The sequence below is a fragment of the Stenella coeruleoalba genome (genome assembly GCF_951394435.1).
Source record: "Stenella coeruleoalba genome assembly, chromosome: 2".
Classification (NCBI taxonomy): Eukaryota; Metazoa; Chordata; class Mammalia; order Artiodactyla; family Delphinidae; genus Stenella; species Stenella coeruleoalba.
Genome location: NC_137147.1, coordinates 87,227,915 through 87,251,787, shown reverse-complemented (window position 1 = coordinate 87,251,787; position 23,873 = coordinate 87,227,915). Strand labels below are relative to the sequence as shown.

General features: G+C 39.7%; 1 protein-coding gene and 1 long non-coding RNA gene across 2 annotated transcripts; one reads left to right on the top strand and one right to left on the bottom strand.

The window, feature by feature from the left end:
* Positions 1-34: 34 nt before the first annotated feature.
* On the top strand, positions 35-16,697 carry LOC307181623. The gene is made up of 3 exons (XR_013826977.1): positions 35-145; positions 15,317-15,395; positions 16,561-16,697. It is a non-coding gene; the product is annotated as an uncharacterized lncRNA (long non-coding RNA).
* Positions 5,515-21,980, bottom strand: TRIM69 (tripartite motif containing 69). The gene is made up of 5 exons (XM_079912250.1): positions 20,221-21,980; positions 16,747-17,049; positions 15,953-15,975; positions 15,746-15,870; positions 5,515-6,415 (listed from the first exon to the last, which is right to left on the bottom strand). Exons 1-5 carry the CDS (start codon positions 20,608-20,610, stop codon positions 5,874-5,876), a joined length of 1,383 nt encoding a protein of 460 aa, XP_079768376.1. The 5' UTR covers positions 20,611-21,980; the 3' UTR covers positions 5,515-5,873.
* Positions 21,981-23,873: the final 1,893 nt, after the last annotated feature.

Here is a 23,873-nt window from a genome sequence, read left to right as displayed (position 1 = left end):
AGCTCCATGATTGGTTCTCAGAGTAATGGGCGGGGAAAGCCTGAGGCGCAACGGAGAAGGTTCCCGTCGCTGCCAGCCTGTGCGGACCAGCTCGTGGTATTGTGAGGAGGACACTCAGCTTCCCCGGACTCGGTGGAGGACGCAGGTCAGTCGTGCTTGTGAAATTTAAACCCTAAGTATTAACAAAGTTGTTGTGCTGTGTTATTATTTTGAAGCAAAACTCATTTTATCACTTCATCTATAAATGTTTCAGCTGGAATCTCTAAAAGATGAAGACGTCTTAAAAAACAGTACCATTGGGGCTTCCCTGGTGGCGCAGTGGTTGAGAGTCCGTCTGCCAATGCAGGGGACACGGGTTCTGTGCCCCGGTCCGCGAAGATCCCACATGCCGCGGAGCGGCTGGCCCTGTGAGCTATGGCCGCTGAGCCTGTGTGTCCGGAGCCTGTGCTCCACAACGGGAGAGGCCACAACAGTGAGAGGCCCGCGTACCACAAAAAAAAAAAAAAAAAAAAAATCATTGGACTTCCCTGGCGGTCCAGTGGTTAACACTCCGCACTTCCACTGCAGGGGACAGGGCTTCTATCCCTGTTCCGGGAACTAAGATCCCACATGGTACATCCCACATGCCGAATGGTGCAGGCAAAAAAAAAAAAAAATTAAAAAATAGCAATTCTTCAATATAGTCATATATCACCAGTGTTCAAATTATGTTTTCTTTATAGTTTCCCCATCCCCCGCCTTACATAAGTTTTAATAAGCTATATTTTTCTGGCGTTGGGTCCACTTAATCTAAAATTTCAAAAATATTGATATAAAGTTGACCATAAAACCTTATATAATATTTTGTAATGTCTGCAGGCTCTGTGGCAGTTGTTCCTTTTCCATTTCTGATATTAGTTACTGATGTTAGTGCCTTCTTTTCATTTCTTAGTCTCACCAGAAGTTTGTCATTTTTTTTTTTTTTTTTTGCGTTATGCGGGCCTCTCACTGCTGTGGGCTCTCCCGCCGCGGAGCACAGGCTCCGGACGCTTAGGCTCAGCAGCCATGGCTCCCGGGCCCAGCTGCTCCGCGGCATGTGGGATCTTCCCGGACCTGGGCACGAACCCGTGTCCCTGCATCGGCAGGCGGACTCTCAACCACTGCGCCACCAAGGAAGCCCGAAGTTTGTCATTTTTATTAGACTTTTCAAAGAACAAACTTATGACATTTTTTATATGACTCCCATATATTTCTTTTGTATATCCTTAATTTCTGCCCTTATAATTTCCTTCTACTTTTTTTTTTTGGCTTTAAATTGCTGTTCTTTTTCTAATTTCTTGAAAGAGATGACTGATTTTCATCCTTTGTTGTTCTAATATGTGCATATAAGACTTATCGATTCCCTTTAAACTGTGTGCCAGTTTTTCAGATGTCATTTTTCATTATCATTCAATTCAAAATATTTTCAGATTTCCAATAGGAGTTTTTTTGATCCATGGGTTATTTAAAATATTTTAAAATTTCCAAATACATGTGATTAGTTATTTTGTTATCGATGTCTGGTTTAAATGAATTAAGGTCAAAGAATATAGCTTGTGTGATTATAATCTTTTTAAATTTGTTGTAATTTTCCTTCTGACTGAAGTATATGGTCAGTGTTCTGTGTGTGTTTACAAAGAATGCCCTGCAGCTGTTGGATGTTCTCAGGTGTTGGGTACACTGTTTTAACATATGTTCATTGAGTCAAGTTTGTTAATCATATTGTCTGATTCTTCTATCAGTTACTGAGAGAGGCATGTTAAAAATCTCCTAAGTTGTTTGTAGATTTATTAATTTATTGTTAATTACTGCTTTATCTATACAGAAATTATGTTGTTAGGTGCATGCAAATTTATACTTGTTACTTTTAGTTGATTGAACAAGCATTGAAATATAAAACGCAGAACTTTAAAACATGTAGAATAAAACATAGGAGAATATCTCTCTGACCTCTGAGAAGGATTTTTTTGTAAATGAGACACAAGTATTAAGCCATAGGAGAAGATATTTGCAGTGCAAATAACCAACAAAGGATTGGTATCCAGAACATATAAGTAACCCTATGAATCAATAAGAGACAATCTGATGCAAAAATGGGCAAACATCTGTATAGGCATTTCACAGAAGAGGAAACTTAAAGTGGTTAATAAAATTATGAAAAGATGCTTCAACCACAGTGGTAATTAGGGAAATGCAAACTAAAACCAGGAGATACCATTATGTGTACCCACCTTACTGATAAAAACTGAACTGTCAAAGACATAGATTAATGGGAACTCCCACTGCTGGTGGCAGTGTAAATTGGCACAATAGAGTTGACCAACTGTTCAGCATTACTTACTTGAAGATGTGCATACCCTATGTACCAATGCTTATCAGGTGTAAACCTAGAGAATTCTTGCTCCCATTTACCAGGTCACATATCCAATAATGTTAATGGCAACATTGTTGCTAATAGCAATAGCAACAGCAACAATTAAAAAAATGAAACAACTAGAACCAACTACTTACCTATTAACAGTAGTTTGGATGTTTAAATTGTTGAATTTTCATACACTGGAATACAACATAAGTTTGAATTTTAAAAAAGCTAAGGAAGGCGTACAACATGATTCCATTCATTTAAAGTTCAAAGAACAGACGTAATGATACTATACTTTCTAGGAATACATACATATGTAGAATGGAAAAAACTAAACAATACATTTGTTGGAAAAACATACCTATGAATTATTTGCAAAAAAGAAAAATCCAGACACAAAATGTAGAATAGTGATTACCTCGGGGCTGGGAGAGATACATAGGGGCCTTCAAAGGTTTTGATACTGTTCTATTTCCAAAGCTAGATGGTGAATTAATGAGTGTTTGTTTCTTCGTATTATTCTCCAAACTGTACATATACATTGCATACATGCTTCTGAATGTATTTTACAAGGCATTTTCCTTTTGAGGTTCTCACCTCAGTGAATCCCAACACACTGACTGGGGCCTCTTTATACTCTACTTCATTTTTTGGTTACTATCAGCCTCATCTCCTGTGGCCTGAGAGAAAACAGTATATAAGATAGCCCCAGTCATGCTTCTTAGTGAATACTATTCAGAGTCTATTTCTAGCAGGGAAATCCCGTATTGGTGTTTCATAATTCATACTTGTTAGAAGAATTCCTGCCTTTTTTAAAATGTTATTTTATTTATTTATTTATTTACGACTGCGTTAGGTCTTCGCTGCTGCGCATGGGCTTTCTCTAGTTGCGGCGAGCGGGGGCTTGTGGTTCACGGGCTCTACAGCACAGGCTCAGTACTTGTGGCGCACAGGCTCAGTTGCTCCGCGGCATGTGGGAACTTCCCGGACCAGGGATCGAACCCATGTCCCCTGCACTGGCAGGTGGATTCTTAACCACCATGCCACCAGGGAAGTCCCGAATTCCTGCCTTTAATTATAGTCTGAGTTCTAAGTAGAGGGATTGTTCAAATTACTCAGTATAGAATAACCAATTATAAAAATAACCAATTATCTGGGAAAACTGGGGGAAAATTTGTGTCATCTGTGTTAAGACAAGTACTGGAGAGCTGAGATAGTATATCAGAAAAAGTATTAAGGTTGACTCCTACAGATAGTGGAAAATATGTATACACCTGTGGCCTGTTCTAATTCCCCTGGTGATCTGAATAAAACATGCATTTTTTTCTTTCCCTTTTTTTAAACACAGCTTTATTGTGGTATAATTTACATCTCAAAAAGTTGCCCATTATAAGTTTACAGTTCATTTATTTCTAGTATATTTATATAGCTATGCAACCATCAATACAAAACATTCATTTTTAAGAAGTATATTTTCCAAATCTAGATTAGAATTTATATCCATTCCTACTCATCTTTCATTATGTCCAACTTAATCTGTCTTTTCCTTAGAATTTTCTCCTATTCTGGTGAATACTGACCTCCCCTTTCTTTGAACTCTGTAGCACTCGTCTGTCCCCAAGGACAGACTTTAGATATCAGTTATCTAGAATTCTGTCTATGGCTTAACTAGACCCTCTTCTTTCTCCCAAATTCTTTGTCACATTACTTGAAATTTTACAGTGCCTAAAATCCCACCATTAGAATTATTTACTTATTTATATGGACTGTATATTAGCTAGTAAGTAGTATTGTGTTGATGTTAAATTTTCTGAATTTGATAATTTAGTACTGTGATTATGTAAGAGAATACCTTGGTTCTTAGAAGATACTTGCCGATGTATTTAGGAATAAGAATTATAATGCCTGCAACTTAATCTAAAGTAGTTCAGCAAAAATAACATTAGTAATAATTATACTCACACACAAAATCATATGGGGTGGATGTGGGGGAGAGAGACTAAGAAAATGTAGCAAAATGTTAATAACTGGTAATGTAGGTGGAGAGTATATGGGAGTTATCATATAAATATGTAATTTTTCCTCTACATTTGAATTTTTTTTAAAGATTAAAAAAGGAGAGAAATCATGTTCCTTTAGTTCAGTGGTTCCCTGCCCTAGCCACACGTTAGTAAGCTTTTAGAAACTACGAATGCCTAGGCCCCATCTGCTAGAGATTTTTATTTAATTGGTCTTAGGTGGGGTCCAGGCACCTGAATTTCTTTTATATCCCCCTAGATGAACCTTTTTCTTTCTTTTTATGCTTCTTTTATATCCTTTGAAACATCTAGCAAGGCTCCAGGCACAAAATAGGCCCTTATTACATTCCAGTTAAAATGAATTCATTTTTTTTTTAAAAAGGTAATTTCTTAAATGTAGCCATAACATGTCATGGCTGTTTGCCCAAATCAGCAGCTATAAATGTATGTATATTGTATATACCAACACTACACGAATATTACCTGTAGTTGTATGTATCCTTCCCACTGTGACAGATAGGATAGAGGGCTTTTATCCTGCCCAAAGAGCTGTGCTAATTGTAATTTTAGAGGGCCATACTGCAGGTCCTAAGTACTGCCCCCCATCTCTCCCAAAAAACCTGTCAGATATAGAGCATGAAGCCCAGTTAGATGGGACTTCCAAAGGAAGGGAAATAAGGGTGGTTCATCAAGGGTACTGCTGAGATCAATAAGCCTAAGAAGTTTAGGCTTAGAAAGAAGGAACAAGCTAGAGGATGAGTATATTGGAGAGGACACAATGAAATATATGGGTATTTAAATTATAGGCAGGAATGACTAAAAGGATATGATCAAAAGTAAATGAAAATACTTAAATGTATTTGAATACAGAAAAACAAGTGCTCCATAGGTAGGTAAAGCAAGAAAAAGGGACTGAGAAAGAGTCAGAGATTTGCTGGACTAAAAAGTATCTTGAGAGAATTCAAGACAAGAATATAAACTAGCCCAGAACATTTTATTCTTTAAATCTCTGGAACAATTTTTTTTTAAATTACAGTAACAAGTTCCAGAAAATAAATGTGTTGCAAAATGTATATTAAAAGATAATTAAATAGGAAGAAGAGCACACATTAAAAATTAGTCTATTGAGTCATTATGTTGGAGAATAAGGACGGTATGATAGAATTTCTGAGCACGTTTTAAAAGGGTTCCTGAGCATCACAAACTCAAGTTGCATTTTGCTCCAGTTATAATAGGATGATGATCATGCTCATGAGAATGGCTCCTGTGTCATAGTAGACCCCAGAGAGTTAGAATGACAGCTTGAAAAGCTCCAGTGAAATCCACTTAGAACAGTGAGAACAGAATTCAATTTGTGAATCCTCTTTTCATTATTCCAGAGTTCCCCATAAATTGGGAAGAGAAACCAGTGAGACTGGTAAACTATTTCAATACCTCTTTAATAATGCTCTGAATTTATACAATAGTATGACAAATTACTGTGGATGTAAGATATGCAATGGTTCTTTATTCTCTCCACCATCATTAAGGCAAGGGCAGAAGTAGGGATAAAGTTTCTCCATGAAGGTGCTACTGAAGGTGTAAATGTGGGTCATAGTTTTAGCATTGTAGAAGGATACCTGCCCTCCTTCATAATCCAGGTATATGCCCACCTTGTTGAGATTGTTAGTCAGTTTCATACTACAGGAAGGCAAATCCAGAGCCTTTAGATCAGTTTGGTTCCTTAGTCTTAAAAGCCAGAATCCTTGCTCAGGAGTTAGAGGACAGCTGCCCTTCCGAAGGATGGATTCTCTGACGACTCCAACTGTCCATTTTGTCTTCTTTGCTACTTCTACTTCCCAGTACCACCTTCCAGATGTGAAGCCTTTTGAGCCCAGCACAGCCACACTTGAGTCAAACCTCTCTGGATCATCAGGCATTACCTGCTTCATGTCACCATGCCACACACTGGTTTGGTTTTTGGAGAGCACTAGATTTGGGTGAGCAGTTTTAGGGTCCAGAGTTAATGGAGATAGGCCTAGTAAGAAAATAAGAGAAATCAGGGAGGGCATGGGGGAAAAGGGATGAATGCAGGTTCCCATAGATAGTATTCACATAGACACCAGTGCTTTATCTCCCCATGCCATATACTCTTAGACAGGCAGGTAATTACTTATATACTTTATATTGTTTTGATATCCATGTGGCTATATTCTAGACATTTTTATATTTGTGGTAAAAATCAGACTTTACTCTGAAGCAATTATTATACTCTAATAAAAAATGCAAATAAGATAAATCTGTACTAATAAATATAAGAAAATACAAATGCTGAAAGGGTAAAGATTAGGTAAGTGGGTCCTAGGAAAGCTTTCTAAGGGCAATAACCATTTTAGTTTTGATGTAACATCTATGAGATGTATCAGGATGCTTTGGGTAAAAAAAGGCAAAAAAGGAATGAGTTAAAAACAGTAGCTTGCATGAGAGAGAAGATAAGGGCTTGCCCGTTAGAAGCAGGTGAGACTGAGCTAACTGGCACAGAATTTAGAGGACAATGGTGATAAGTTTACATTTGGTTTAATAGACACTGGAACTTTTGAGGTCTGGAATGGTTGATGCCACTGATAATCAGAATGTGGTTCACAAACTGTGTAGTTGCCAGTTTGTGACAGGATAGTACAGAATTGAGAGTAAGCTCTTGGAAACTTTCATAGAATTCTGACAGTAATTTTGCCAGTTGATTTTGTTAAAAAACTGGGCTTGCACTTTGTAATCTTTGTTATTTTAATTCCACTTTTCAAGTAATTAATTTATATCGTATTCTACAAACATAATCAGTTTTAAAAACTGATCCTTTATCACAGGTAATTTGAGAAGTATTGGTTTAAACAAATCAATAGGCAGCAGTATAAAAAAGAACTTCTAAATAAAGAGAGATTGGAAGCATATCAGCAAGAAGGTGACACAAATACTAGATGTGAGGTAATTGAACCTTGGCACAAAATTTGATACAGGAAACACAAAAACTATTGTATGTTCACATCATGGACACAGATACAAATATGCATACATTTGTTGTTAATGGATTTACTTATACTTGGAAGGAAGATCAATCCAGTCTATCTCTCTCTTCTCAGAAAAGCTTGAATCTTTTCCATCATCCCAAGGATTTTTTCTTTCTAACAAGAGGCTTTGAAGAATCCTGAAAAGTTCCCATATAGGCTGAATCTTCTCTCTCACACAGATCCTCATCCACTTTGGGTTGTTACTTTTTCCAGTATGAGAACTAGGATTTCTTTGGAGGTATCATAAAGAATTCCTGCCAACCTTTTAAGAACCACAGTCTGCTCTCATCACCAAACCTCTGACACCTCCAGCTAGCTCAGCCGGCCTTGGTTTTGAGGATTCCTAGGAGTCAGCTTTGCATCCCCGCTTTTCTTCTTATGCCATGTTCAATCCAACAGTAAGTTCTGTCAGCTCCACATTTAAAATATATTCTGAGCCTACTCAGAATATATAGACAGATAACTTCCACAAATACCACTGGCTTCGAACTACTGCAATAGCTTTTTAACTGTTCTGTTTCCACTCTTGCCTATCTGCAGCCTATTCTGCCCATAACATGAATGAGATCATCCAGTTCTCCTACTCAAAATGCACTTATGCTTCCCATCACCCAAGGTAAAATCCAGAGTCCTTACAGACCAAACAAGACATACATGATTTACCCACTTCTTTGACCTCATTTCCCACCACTTACCACCCCCTCGCCCCATTTAGTTTGGTCCAACCACCTTTGCCTTTTGGCTGTTCCTTGAACATACTAAGCTCATTCCTACTTCAGAGACTTTACACTTTTCTTTCCTTGTCCCTAAACACTCTTTCCCCATATGTTCACTCCTTCACATCATTCAGGACTTTATTCATGCAAGTTCAGTAAAATGTTAATGATAGAATCTAGGTAGGTGTAGGAGTGTTCATTGTAAAAGTCTTTAAACTTTTCAGTATGTTTAGAAATGTCCACAGTAAAACATAGGGAGAGGGGACTGTTTGCTCAGAGAGGTTTTCTCTGGCCATTCTAGCTAAAATAGCATGTTCATCTGTCTATCACTGTTTGTACTCTTATCCTGCTTTATTTTCTCTCATGAATAATTATTTACTGAGTATACCATGCTTTGTTTTCTTCACAGTAATCATCACTATGTGAAATTATTTACTTGTTCATTGTCTCTTCCACTGGAGTGTAGTCTCTAGAAGGGCAGGGACCATATCTGTTTTGTTTCCTCATATATCTTCAAAATTTGGAACTGTTCCTAGGTATTCAAGTAACTATTTATTAAACAAATAAATGAACTTCAATTAGAGTTCCATTTGAAACCTTGACACTAATTAATTTCACCATGCTTCATATTCCTGTTATCCTTGGCATAAATGCCCAGAATGTAGACTCCTCTAATGATTTATTCTCTACTGTACTTTTATCCCCACTCTTCTGTTCTTTACCTCCTCTGCCTTCACCCATCCTTCCACTGTTCCCACCCAACCCTTTCCACTCTGCCCTTTAGAACTACCTCCCTAATTATCTCTCCTGTATCCTCAGTTTACAGAATTCTCTCATCACCTCCTTAATTTAACATAAATCTGGCTGGTTCTTCCAAAAAACAAACTAACTAAAAAACAGCTTCCAGAAGTTCATGAGACTATTCATTTTCTAAATTCAGATGCCAGAGATCAGGTTGCCACCACTGCTACTTCCAGACCCATACTCTACTCCTCATCCTCATGTAAAAACATCACTCTTCATTTGAGACTCTTGTCATTCCATTTCATATTTCCCTCTATCTCTATTTGATGCTATTATGTACAAAGTTCCTGGTTATACCCCCTGCACTTTGGGTTAACCTTACTTCTCTACCCCAAATCCAGCCCATCATCTCAAGTGATTTTACTATCTTTTATATACAGCTACTCTTCTATTCTTGCATGTCCTTGACTTTACTGCTGGTGACTTTTGACTCCATTACATCCAAGCTGTCCATATCAATGACTATATTCTGGATCTTGTAGTCATCAGGAACTATTCATTCTCTAAAATCTTCAATTCAGATATGCCATACTCTTTATTTTTTGAGCTTTCTCACTCTCATCTCTCCCTACAACCATTACTTGACTTCATTAACATCTCTGGTCCCCTATCTCTCTTTATTATCTCTCTTTCCTTCCTGGCTTAAAATCCTTCCCTAAACAGTTAGCAGTGATAGCTTTGTTGTCAATAGCCTCAACACTTTTATCCTCTTATGCTATTTCTGCAGCATCTGCCATGCAACTCTCTAACCTTGGATTTATTCAACTATTCAAATTAACACCCCAATTCCTGACCATTGCAGGAGGAAAATCACAAAATTGTGCATACAGGTACCACTACAAATTCATTATTTCCACTCTATGCTTGGCCATCAGCACTGCCCAGAACTCTTATATTTCCCAAATCAAATCCTCTCCAATTCCTCACAACAGCAATTTCAAACCTTCAACTCCCACCTCAAACCCCTATTCCAACACTTCCCTTCTCACTCCCAGGCAGAAGACTTCATCTCCTGTTTCACAGAGAAGCTACAGTACGTCTTATAGGAATCCCTCAATTCTTCCCACTCATACTGCAAACCCCACCCCACAGAATTGTTCACTTCTACCATCTTTATCTCCTTTCCAGTTTCAGAGGAAACTGTGGAAAGTCAATACCTCTCTCTGCTGTAGCTCTCACTCTTCCCTACTTCCACCAATTATTCCCTTTCTTATACTGTTGATTTCTGCCTTTCTACAGGCTACTTCCCTTCAGCATGTTTTCCATTCATACATCTTCCCTTCTTAGTGAAACTTCTCAAATGAGTGATCTATTCACTTCATTACCGCCTCATTCCAAATTACTCCTGAACCCTACACAATAACTTCTACTCATTCCACTCTTTTGAAATTGGCCTTGCCAAAGTCACCAGTTGTGGTTTAAAATATCTCTTTTCCAGTCATTTTCTAAATTGATCTTCGCATTTGGCGTGAATGACCATTCCCTTCTCTTTGACAGTCTCTTTGTTTTAGATTCCATGTGGACTTCATTTCCTGGTTTTTCTTTTATTTCTGTTGCCAGAATTCCTCAGTCTCTTCTGACGCTTCATTGACCTTCATCTGTTGTTATTCTCTATAACACGCTCTCTCTTTGACTGTATGTTCTCAGTTTCCTTAGGAAATCTCATTTACATGAATAGCTTCAGCTACCCCCACTCTATATTGATTATTCCAGCTCTGGCCTCTCTCCTAAGCTCCAGTTAGAATAATTACCCATTTGAATATATTCACTTAGTTGTCCTGTAGGTCAACACAACATGGCCAAAACTGAACTCATCAGCACCCTCCAAAATCTGCATCTCCTGTATTTCCATCCTTGACATCACCTTTCTCTATCCCTTACCACCAGTTACTGTCCTGTATATTTCAGCTCCAGGAATTCTGTCTCCAGAATCTATTCTTTATTTTCCATTCCCATTCCCATGCCTCTCTCTGGCTTACATCTTAATAATGTTTTACCTAGAGGGTTGCTATAGACTCTAACTTGGTCTTCTAGCCTTTCCTGAGGAGCAGAAACTGTCTTTTATTTCCATATCCTTGGAGCCCAACTTAATGCTTAGCATGTAGTAGGCCCTCTAGAAGAGTGTGTTGAATGAATGAGTGAACTTTGGTGATATTTTACTAATACACACAAAACTAAAGGAAATATATTAAAATATTTTAAGTTAAACAATTCCCTACCCTGGAATACATGAAAAGCCATATTGTCCATGGTTGCTTTTTCACTGCAATGGCATAGTTAAGTACTTTCAACAAAGACCAAACAGCCCAAAAAGCCTAAAATATTTACTGTCTGACCCTTTACAGAAAAAGTATCAGCCCCTATCCTAAAGCAACAGCCTCATTTATAAGGCAGGAAAGAAGAAAATATGAATCTGCAGAATAAGCAAAGGCCTAGAAATAAGAAGTATAAAGTATATTTTACCAGCGTTTTACCATGGTACATTATTATTAAAATAGCCATCTATTAAATAAATCCCATTTGATTTTCTTAAATGTAAAGTTGTACCAAAAAGAAAAAAATCAGTTTGTGCTTTAAATGATTGCTAAAAGTGAAATTTGATTTTACAGGCAAAGAATACAAGAAGAAAAACACTGTGATCCTGAGACAGCTAGAATTTGCAGGGTAGAGTAACACAGAGGAGGGAGCTGTACATAGACTTTCAAACATCTACAAAGGGATTCCCTCAAGGCTGTGGCTGAATATTGCCACATGCATGCGGTGAAACTCACTAAGTCCAGAGAGAAAATCTCCAGAAAGCAGTAGGCCTAATAATTTCTAGAGCTCACACAAGACTGGGAATAGTTTTCAATCCTGTCAGCCAGAATGGAAAAATGTTATAGTATGTAGAACATCAGACAGAGTACTCAGAAGGTTAATACCTTAGAAAATTGACAAAGTTAACCCTAGATTAAAGGCTGCTCTTGAACCACTCTCACAAAGCTTAAAGGCTCAGCAAAGCTTAAAGTGTCAAAACGAACAAAGTTATTTCAAATAACTTCACTAAATGCCAAAGTTAAATCCATAGAGCTTAAAGGATTACAACAAAATTCAGCAAATAGCAATGTAAAACTGATCATGTTTGACAGCCAGAAGAGACAAATCTCTCATGCAAAATTCCAAATAATTTATGTAGATACTCCACTCTCAAGGAGGAGGGAGCATAACTACCTACTCCTTAAGTGTGGGCTACACATAGTAACTTGCTTCCAAAGTATACAGTATGGAAAAGGGAGGGGGGAATAACTTTACAGTGGAGAAACTTGACAAACACTACCTCAGCTAGGTGATTAAAACCAACATCAGCAGTCGTAAATTATGTTGACAGTATGTATGCTTGATATGATGTGATGAAAATGGCACTTTAACTCTGTGGTTTTCCTCTCAATAACTCATAACCCTGGTCTTATCATGAGAAAATCATCAGACAAATTGCAATAATGCGGCATCCTACGAAATACATGACTAGTATTCCCCAAAACTGTCAAAGTCATCAAAAAACAAGGAAAGTCTGAGAAACTGTCACAGCCAAGAAGAGCTTAAAGAAAAATGACAGCTAAATGTAATGTGAAACCTTAGATGGGATCCTGGAATAGGAAAATGACATTAGGTAAAAAAAGAAGGAAATCTAAAGAAACTATTGACTTTAGTTAATAGTAATGTATTAGTATTGATTCATTAATTATAAATCATGTATCACACTAAATATAAGATAATAATATAAACTAGGAATGAGGTATACAAGAACTCTCTGTACTATCTTTTCAATTTTTCTGTAAATCTAAAAGTATTCTAAAAAAATTAAGTCAATTAAAAATTTAAAAAAATACCAGCCATGCAATGCAGCAGGAAAATATGACCTAGAGTCTCAAGAAAACTCATGCAATAACATGTTAGAAATTACAATAGTGGTGGAATTAGCAAAGACATTAACACAGCTATTATATATATCTTCCATTTGCATGAGAATGTAGACGAAACAATAACATGGTATGGAGAGAAACTGAAGATATAAAAAGACCCAACTTTTTGAAGAAATGAAATGTATCTGAAATGAAAAACATCTTGAACAGGATTAACAGAAGATTAGACAGTGCAGGTGAAAAGATGAGAGAACTGGGCTTCCCTGGTGGCTCAGTGGTTGAGAGTCCGCCTGCCGATGCAGGGGACACGGGTTCGTGCCCCCGTCTGGGAAGATCCCAAATGCCATGGAGCGGCTGGGCCCGTGAGCTATGGCTGCTGAGCCTGCGCGTCTGGAGCCTGTGCTCCGCAACGGGAGAGGCCACAGCAGTGAGAGGCCCACGTACCGCAAAAAAAAAAAAAAAAAAAATGAGAGAACGTCAATAGCAAGAGAAGCTATTCAAAATGAAGCACAGAAAGAAAAAAGGCTAAAAAATGCTGAACATCAATGACAAGTGAGACAATTTTAGGTGGTCTGACATATGTAAAATTAGAGTTCCAGAAGGAGAGAAGAAAAGGTGGATAGGTAAAAAAAGCTCTTGAAGAAATAATAGCTGACATTTTCCCAAACTTGGTGAAAACAATAAACCCATTGATCCAAGAAACTCAATGAACCACAAACTAAATAAATAAAAAGAAAACACACCAAGATCCAGCATAATCAAACTGGTGGAAACAAGTGACAAAAAAAGTAAATCTTACAAGGAGAAAAGAGATGGTACATACAGAGAAATGAATATAAAAATGATAATAGACATCTCATCAGAAACTATACAAGTAAGAAAACAATGGAGTGACTTTTTATATTAGTGAAAAGAAGTCTATTAACCCAGAATTCTATATGAGGGAATGTATCTTTCAAAAAAATAAGGTAAAATGAAACTGTGGTGGTATCCAAACATTGTCAAGAGAAAACCCAATATGTAGTGAAAGATGAAAAAAGTGACATAAAAATGGAGATTGATATTAAGAGAAACAAAAAGAGTCTTCTAGATCAGCGTGGACAGTACTCCATATGGATGAACCAGAGGCCAAAGGGAGGGAAAAAAAAGAAGCTGAAGGCAAAGCGAAAGAAAGAAAAGGGGGAAAGCAAAGCAAAGGCAGTAAAGGCAGTGAAGGGTTTGGCCTGGTAGACTCTTAAAAACAAAAAATGTCACATGGGCTAGATCTTTGATTAGAATGTATACATTAGTTTCAGCTTCCACCAAATGAAAACTTTATTTCCATATTTTAACTTGGCCTTTTTCAATTTAAACGCAGCGTAACTTCTCAAATTTGTTTTGGGAACTTTAATAAAATACCTTTTTTTTTTTTTTTTTTTTTTTTTGCGGTACGTGGGCCTCTCACTGTTGTGGCCTCTCCCGTTGCGGAGCACAGGCTCTGGACGCCCAGGCTCAGCGGCCATGGCTTACGGGCCCAGCTGCTCCGCGGCATGTGGGATCTTCCCAGACCGGGGCACGAACCCGTGTCCCGTGTCCCCTGCATCGGCAAGCGGACTCTCAACCACTGCGCCACCAGGGAAGCCCCCTAAAATATCTTTTTTGATGGAGTTAAAAAAATCAAAAAGATCGACATTATCAAGTTTTAGCAAGGATTTGGAGAAACCAGGACTCTCATTCACTGGAGGTGGGAATTAAGACAGTACCACCACTTAAGAAAAAAAATGTGATAGTTTCTTATAGTTAAGCATATACCTAACATACAACCTAGCAATCCCATCACGAGATATTTACCCTAAAGAAATTAAAACACAAAGATTTGTAAACAAATGTTCAGGCAAGTTTATTCATACTAGCCATAAACTAGAAACTACCCAAACGTCCATCAGTTGGTGAATGAATAAGCAAATTGTGATGTATCCATAAAATACAGTGATTGATACATGCAACAACATAGGTGAATCTCAAAAAGCATTTTGCTAAGTGAAAAAAGCCAAACAGAAAAGACTACATAATGTATGGTTCCACTTATATGAGATTTTAGAAAAGACAACTAAAGTGAAATAAAGTAGATCAGTGAGTGTCAGTGGCTGAGGCTAGAAGAAAAGGATTGACTGCAAAGGGGTATGCGGGAACTTTCTGGGATGACAGAAATTTTCTATATCTTGATTTTGGAGATGTTTACATAAGTGTATACATTTGTCACACTCATCGAATTGTACTTTACAATTGGTGAATTTTATTCTATGTTAATTATACCTCGGTACTGTTTTTTTTTCAGTGTCAGTTACCTGGAAAAATTAACAGGGATAGATTTGTGATTTTCATTAAATCAGTAACTACAAATAATAATGAGTCTATATGAAGTCTATAAAAAACTTTATTTAGAGCTTTATTTCTGTAATGATTTTTATAGATCTCTAAACAGTCTCCTAAGATGAGATAACTCCATGTTATAAACGTCAAGCACAAGAGAAACTGTATTCATACACACGGTGAGTATGTACAGTAACCTCCTCCTCCAGGGCAGAGATGCCTCAGGGAGTTACATAACTGTTTTAGAAAAACATTAAAATATTGGTTGTCACATTTGATAGAACAATCAAACAAAATGGTAGGCTGAGAAGTAATTCGGACATCAGACTCTGTTTACCAGTACAGAGTCATAAATTCTTAGATGACGGTAAGAGAAGAAATTCAGTCATACCAACTAGCCTTCTTTTGGCTAAACTTCACCCCTCCCTCTGTCCAGACTCTAATGTACTATTTAGGGCCACAGAAGACATCCCACAGATGAAACATAAAGTGGGAGCCCCAGGAACAAATAACTACTACCCACTGATACCTGGAGAGAGAGTGGACTGCATTTCCCTCCACATCATATACTGGATGGGACCTTTGAACAGGCCTGGGTTCAGCTTTCTGGAGATAAGCTCTCTGGGTGTCAGCACCCTCATTCCTTGCTCCAAGCTGCAGGGGACATAAATCATTTATTCTTAGACATCCTCCAGGGACTGAAGGAAGGGTATTAATACCACAGGGAAACACTTACCTATCCAAGAGAGGTATGATGTCCTAGGAGAGGAAAGGAGAAATAGAAAGGTTAGATGCCTGTTCATCAGCTCCAGAAATTTCTTTGGTCCTACTGGCCACCACCAGAATTTGATGGTCAAAACTGTGATCCTATGCAGATGGTCCCCATCCCATTGCCACCAACTCCTCTCCTCCATATGCCTTTTCTGATCTTCATCCTTCATCTATCCCAGGATAAACTGGCTTACTTTGCTCTGATTTTCTAGAGTTCCCTTTTACAGGGAACAAGAAAGAAATTAAGGTTAAGCTATTTTTGCCTACACTGCCACATAGTCTCAGGAGAAAAACACAGTAGGTATTCCAACCCCAAGGCCACTTTTCCTTACTCTGGCTAATCAAGCTTCTGATCACTGAGGTAGTAACCAATGCCACTTTAGAGGTGAAGCGTGAGGAAGCAAAAATTGACCAACAGCTTTTCAAACAGGTCAATTTATGATTGCTGAGAGCCAGTAAAAGATACAACTTTTTGGCAACATTCTTACTTTTGAGAAATAAAGCTTCAAATTTCTTTATGGAGAAATATTAAAACATGCTGTTTTAATGGCATTTTATTATCTTCTTTTCTAGGAGTGTGAAAGTAAAGCTTTCAACTGAGTATAAGGTAAAAGCAGCCTCCTGCTTTTCTCCCAAGGAATCTTAAAAGCACTATAGCAATTTTTTTACCCTCCTGGAGGGGAAAATCTGCTTCTACACCGTTTCCAACCCTCTTTCCCCCTCTATTGTACCCATAGTCATGTTGGTATGGAGTCTCACTTTGAGAAAGTCGAAGGAGTTCTGCTGTTCCATCCGTGCCTGGATGCTCACCAACATCTCCCTGGCTAGGAGGCACTGTTCTTGAATGTGGCTCAGATTCAGCTCCATCTCCTCATTCAAGGCTTTCCCCTCTTCTCGGAGCTCATTTAAAGCGTCCTTTTCTTTGCTGTGCAGGAACTGATGCAGCTTTAGAACCTCTGAGGAGATGTGTTGCTGCAGATGTAGCTTGTTTTCCTGGAAAACTCCATGATCATCACGATGGTAGTTATTGAGATTGACACTTGAGGATGGGGGCCCACACCACTAACACTCATACAACTTGGGAAACATTATAACAGAAAAATGCATGCAAATGGCTGACTATCAACATTCAACTGTACGAAAAGGAGCCCTTTGGGAGACTTACTCTGTCTTTCCCAGCTAGTTTAATAGTTCAGCACGAAATAGTCAAAAGTCATCCTAGGTTCCTATTACAGTACTGAGGTGGTAACCAATGCCATATTAAATAAGACCATGGGGTTAATCAGACATTTTTAAATGAATGATAATTCCCTTTTATCCAGAAGTACAAACCAATATCTACCAAGTGATTCTGTTAGACTGGGTCCATATGAGGCTGGAAGAACTGTCCTTTTTTAAGAAATGAGAACTAGGGGAGATGCAATTCCTGCTGCCAGGACAATATAGAAAAAGCAAGAGATGGGCAATGTCTGAAGCACTGAAATTGATAACTGCTACACTGGCATCTCTTTTCTTAGGTGACCTCAACATCCTCATGGGTACGCCATCTGACATCCTGGCTTCTCAGTTCCTCATCATCATTTCTAGTGATTTTTACCTTTATCTACTCGTTCTTTTAGTCACATTGAGGATTTTATCATCCCCAGCAATTGTACCATCTCTAAAATTACTTTTTATGCTCAGTTACTCAGGAACCCCTATTGCAACAATTATTGGGTCTCATTGAAACTTCCTGTTTATTGACCCCTTCATTTCCATTCATCAACTTCTCTCTCTTCGTGTCCCCTATTATCCAGCTTACATTCTATGGTCAGTCATTATAATTGCACTCTTAAAATAGTCTTAACTCTCCCTGTCCTCTAGGTCAGACTTTTCCATTTTTCCTTTTACCTATTTCACCACTATCTCTCAGTCTTATTTGTTGGTTCTGTCTCCTCTAACCAAGCTCTAAATATTAGATTACTTGATATTCTTCCTGGGGCTCTTTCCCCTTCTCATTCTACACTCTCTTTCTAGGTAATAGCCTCTCCTTTCACAACTTTAAATACAATCTATATGCTGACTTCTTATTTTCATCCTAGTGCAACTTCTGAGCTCCAGATTCCTATATCCAACTGTCTGTTTGATATCATCACTCACCTCTCACATCTAATCAATCCCCACATGCAGGTAATTTTTATTTCCAAAGCATATGCTGAAGCTATTTATTTCTTTTGATCTCTACTGCCTTTCTAGTCCAAGCCATCATCATCCTCTGGGATCACTGCCGCAGCCCTCTGCTAACCATTATCCTTGTCATTGTCTTTCTCCAATCCATAGTCCACATAGCCACCAGACTGATGCTTTCAAAATGAGATGAAGCCATGTCCTATTTAAACCCTTTAATGACTTCTCATTATTCCCTGGATGAAGTTCAAAATTCCTAACATTATCTACAAGGGCCTACATGATTGGCCCCATATCTGCCTTTTCAGTCTCATCTTGCTTACCATGATCCAGCTTAATTGGCCTTCTCTCTGTTTAACATAACAACTAACTTCCTGTCTCAGAACTTTTCCGTATGCTCTTTCCTCTTCACAGAACATTTTCCAGGCAATTTCCTTCATATTCACCTGACCCAGTTCACTTGGCTAAGGATAACACTTATCCTTTCAATTCTCAATTTTTAATAAGTGGCTTCTTCAAAGAACACCCAGTCTAGATTAGGTTCTCCATTTATATGCTCTAATATACCCTATATTTTCATTTATAGTAGTTACCACAGTTGTTGTTTTATTGTTATTGGTGGGATTGTTTAATTAACATCTATCTCCCACCATGGTAGGAATATAGTGTCTAGTATAATACCTGACCCACTCAATAAATATTTGTTGAATGAATGATGTTGACTGTAATAGCTGAACTAGGAACTCTTACAACAAGAACAAGATTCTCTTGAGACATCATTTCCATCTATCCTTCTTCTTTCCCTCATTGTACATATTTCTTCTTCCAGATGCCAAATGCCAGAGAAGACACCCCTCTACAGAATAATTAATGAAGAAACAGAACTCCCAGTTTATTCCCCCAACCTAGGAACTGATTTGCCAAGTCTCTAACCATTAACCTCCTGTGAAGTTGAAAGTATAAGCAATAGTTTTATTTAGTTTTAGGGAAGCTAGGAAAGATCAAATCAGATGAGAAAAGCCAGCAATCTGAGAGACCTGGGTTCAAAGGTGCCTGGTATGTAAAGGTACCTTTCCACTCACATAGCTGAAGTTACAAGGAGGGTATATTCCGGTTGTATCTCATAACCCCTCTACCCTGCTCCTCACCTTGTGAGCAGCAATAGCATCTCTCTGCATGTTCCTCAGGGACTGAAGTTCCTTCAGGGTTGCCTCCAGTTGACCCTGATGGATAGTAAGCTCCTCCTGGGAATACCATGTAGAATTAACACAAGGTAATTGAGAGATAAAGGGCCATCTCCCCCAAAGCCCCAGGGTGTCAGGGGTAAAAAAAGCAAGCTCTTGTTACAAAAGTCTCCTTTAGCCTGTATCGTAATTCCTGTCTCTTGCAAAAATTGTGAAGAAAATTACAAGCAGCAGAAAAACTTAGTTTTATCCTCTTATTAGCTAACTTCAGGGGTTTGAAGAACATACCAGAGCTCTATATATTTTCTGCTCTAGTTACATTGTTCTCACTCTCTATACTTTTACTTGCATTGTTCTCACTTAAAACACTCATTTCTTCCTTCTGCCCATCCAAATTCAAATAATTTTCCAGTTCAAGCTTTCTTTCACCATGCCTCCCCTGACTATTTCAGTTTTCTCTAATCTCCTCTGAAATTCTAAATATTTGTGAATTACAAATGTGACAAAAATTTAGCTCACAACAGTAGACTATCTTATATTGCTTTGGTTGTTTTATTCATTTTAAACTGGACTAAATTTCAAGACTTTTATAACAAAAGCAGTATCTTATATGTCCATATTCTGTACAGTGTCTAGTAGAATGCTGTCGTGGCAGGGTTTGGGTAAATATTTGATTGACTGAGGGAGTAGACCAGAGCTCCTTCACTGCTTTCCTATAATTGGCAACTATAGAAAAAGAACTTTGCAAGATATATTGTATTTTCTGAGCACTCTGAGCTTTCTAGTAATCATCTGAATAAAGGGGTGGTGTTGGAAGAGAGAAGAAGTCCAACAAAAGATTTTTCCCAGCCTTCCTAAGGAATTGCTCAAGATTGCTCAAAACCCAGGGCTCACCCACCGTGAAGAAACGGACAGCATCAGAGATCTGCAGGAATTCGTTAGACTGCCCCACAGACAATCGAACATCTTTGCATTGAAAGCAAATCAGTTTCCTGTCTGGCTTACTGAACAGTTTCAGGTTCTCTCCGTGCTCTGGGCACTGTGGATGGCCCTTGAATAGGGGTAGCTTCTTAATCTTCTCTACCAGCTTCTCCAGTACAAGGTTAAATGTACAGTTGCTGTATTGACATAGCATCTTACACTCAGGACAGAATGTTTCTTGTGCTTGCTGCTTCCAAAAGTTTTGGATACAAGACTGACAGAAGTTGTGGCCACAGCTTAGCATCAGTGGATCACAAAACCAATCATTACACAGTGGGCAGTGTAACTCCATAGTAATATCTTGTATCTGCACTTTAGAGGGTATCTGGGTGATGAAATCATTCACTTCAACGTAGTTGTCTGGGTCAATGTTGACAGAGGGGTTGGAAGATACCTTTGGAAAAGAACAGCTAAAATGAGTTTCTCTTTCTCATTGCCCATTTCAGCATTCCAGGATAGTGGGCTCTATTCCTAAAGGAGCTGAGAATTGATGCAGTCTGAGTAAAGGCACCATAATCTCTTCTTTGAAAGTGATCAATAAATTCATTGTTATCTAACATCATAGTTTATTACTACTCCCAACATTATTGAACTTTAATAGAGAACCAAGGCAGAAGAAGACAGAGTACTCAATCAAAGAAATGTATTTCGTTGTACATCGCTTCTTCCACCCACTTTCTCTATGTATCAGTTGAAAGCTTTACTTCCAACTTCTGTTCTACTAGTTATTACCTTTTTGTTTTGTTTTGTTTTCTGGAAGTCATATGCAAAGAATTGGAAGATCAGTCAGATTCCTCAGTCAATGGCATAATATCACCAACTATAATATCATCCAGGCCCTCCACCCATCCTTTTTATTTGTTTTTGTTTTTGTTTTTTGCGGTACGTGGGCCTCCCACTGCTGTGGCCTCTCCCGTTGCAGAGCACAGGCTCCTGACGCGCAGGCCCAGCGGCCATGGCCCACAGGCCCAGCCGCTCCGCGGCACGTGGGATCCTCCCGGACCAGGGCACAAACCCGTGTCCCCTGCATCGGCAGGCGGACTCTCAACCACTGCACCACCAGGGAAGTCCCACCCATCCTTTTTAAAAAACACATTACAGAAATAACATTTATACAGAAAAATGCAGAATCATAAGTGTACAGCTCAATAACTTTTCACAAAATGAACACATCTGTGTAATCATCACCCCAATCAAGAAACATTTTCAGCATCCTAGAAGCTCCCCATATGCCTGCTTCAAGTCACTATCCCTCATCAAGGTTGACCCCCATCCTGACTTCCAACACTATACATTAGTTTTGCCTGTTTTTGAATTTTATATAAATGCAGCCATGCAATATATACTCTTTTGTTGTTGGATTCTTTGGTCAACATTATATTTGTGAGATTTATTCATATTGTTCTATATAATTGTGGTCCATTCATCCTCGTTGCTGTATAGTATCCATTGTGTAAATATACCATAATTTATTTCTCCATTCTACTGTTGATAGACTTTTAGGTAATTACCAGTGTGGAGCTATAATAAATAGTGTTGCTAAGAACATTCCTGCTCATGTTCTTTGGTGAAAAATGTTATATACAGACATACCTTGGAGATGTTGCAGGTTGGGTTCCATACCACCACAATAAAGTGAATATCACAGTAAAGTGAGTAACACAAAATTTTTGGTTTTCCTTGCATATAAAAGTTATTACTGTAGTCTATTACATGTGCAATAACATAATGTCTAAAAAATGTACATACCTTAATTAAAAAATACTGTATTGGGACTTCCGGGAAGATGGCAGAAGAGTAAGACGCGGAGATCACCTTCCTCTCCACAGATACACCAGAAATACATCTACGCGTGGAGCAACTCCTACAAAACACCTACTGAACGCTGGCAGAAGACCTCAGACCTCCCAAAAGGCAAGGAACCCCCCACGTACCTGGTTAGGGCAAAAGAAAAAACTAAACAGAGACAAAAGGATAGGGACGGGTCCTGCACCAGCGGGAGAGAGCTGTGAAGGAGGAAAAGTGTCCACACACTAAGAAGCCCCTTCGCGGGTGGAGACTTCGGGAGGCGGAGTGGGGGAGCTTGGGAGCCGCGGAGGAGAGCACAGCAACAGGGGTGCGGAGGGCAAAGCGGACAGATTCCAGCGCAGAGGATCGGGCCGACCGGCACTCACCAGCCGAGAGGCTTGTCTGCTCGCCCGCCGGGGCGGGCGGGACTGGGAGCTGAGGCTCCGGCTTTTGTCGGAGCGCCGGGAGAGGACTGAGGTTGGCGGCGTGAACACAGCCTGCAGGGCGTTGGTGCGCCGCGGCTGGCCGGGAGAGAGTCCAGGGAGGGGTCTGGACCTGCCGAAGAGGCAAGAGACTTTTACGTCCCTCTTTGTTTCCTGGTGCACGAGGAGAGGGAATTAAGAACGCTGCTTGAGAGAGCTCCAGGGACGGGCGCGAGCCGCGGCTAAGAGTGCAGAGCCCAGAGACGGACATGGGACGCTAAGGCCGCTGCTGCCGCCGCCAGGAGGCCTGTGTGCGAACACAGGTCACTGGCCACACGCCCTTCCGGGGAGCCTGTGCAGCCCGCCACTGCCAGGGTCCCGGGATCCAGGGACGGCTCCCCGGGAGAGCGCACGGCGCGCCTCAGGCTGCAGCGTCACGCCGGCCTCTGCCGCTGCAGGCCCGCCCCGCACTCCGTGACCCTCCCTACCCCCCGGCCTGGGTGAGCCAGAGGCTCCGAATCAGCGGCTCCTTTAACCTCGTCCTGTCTGAGCAAATAACAGACGCCCTCCGGCGACCTACACGCACAGGCGGGGCCAAATCCAAAGCTGAGCCCCTGGGAACTGTCAGAACAAAGAAGAGAAAGGGAAATCTCTCCCAGCAGCCTCAGAAGCAGCGGATTAAAGCTCCACAATCAACTTGATATACCCTGCATCTGTGGAATACCTGAATAGACAACGAATCATCCCAAATTAAGGAGCCCTGTGGATGAAAGGCTCTTGGTGCTGCAGCCAGGACTCAGTGCTGTGCCTCTGAGGTGGGAGAGCCAACTTCAGGACACTGGTCCACAAGAGGCCTCCCAGCTGCACATAATATCAAACAGCAAAAATCTCCGAGAGATCTCCATCTCAACGCCAGCACCCAGCTTCACTCAACGACCAGCAAGCTACAGTGCTGGACATCCTATGCCAAACAACTAGCAAGACAGGAACACAACCCCACCCATTAGCAGAGAGGCTGCCCAAAATCATAGTAAGTCTACAGACACCCCAAAACACACCACCAGACGTGGACCTGCCCACCAGAAAGACAAGATCCAGCCTCATCCACCAGAACACAGGCACTAGTACCCTCCACCAGGAAGCCTACACAACCCACTGAACCAACCTTAGCCACTGGGGACAGACACCAAAAACAACAGGAACTACGAACCTTCAGCCTGCAAAAAAGGAGACCCCAAACACAGTAAGATAAGCAAAATGAAAAGACAGAAAAACACACAGCAGATGAAGGAGCAAGATAAAAACCCACCAGACCTAACAAATGAAGAGGAAATAGGCAGTCTAC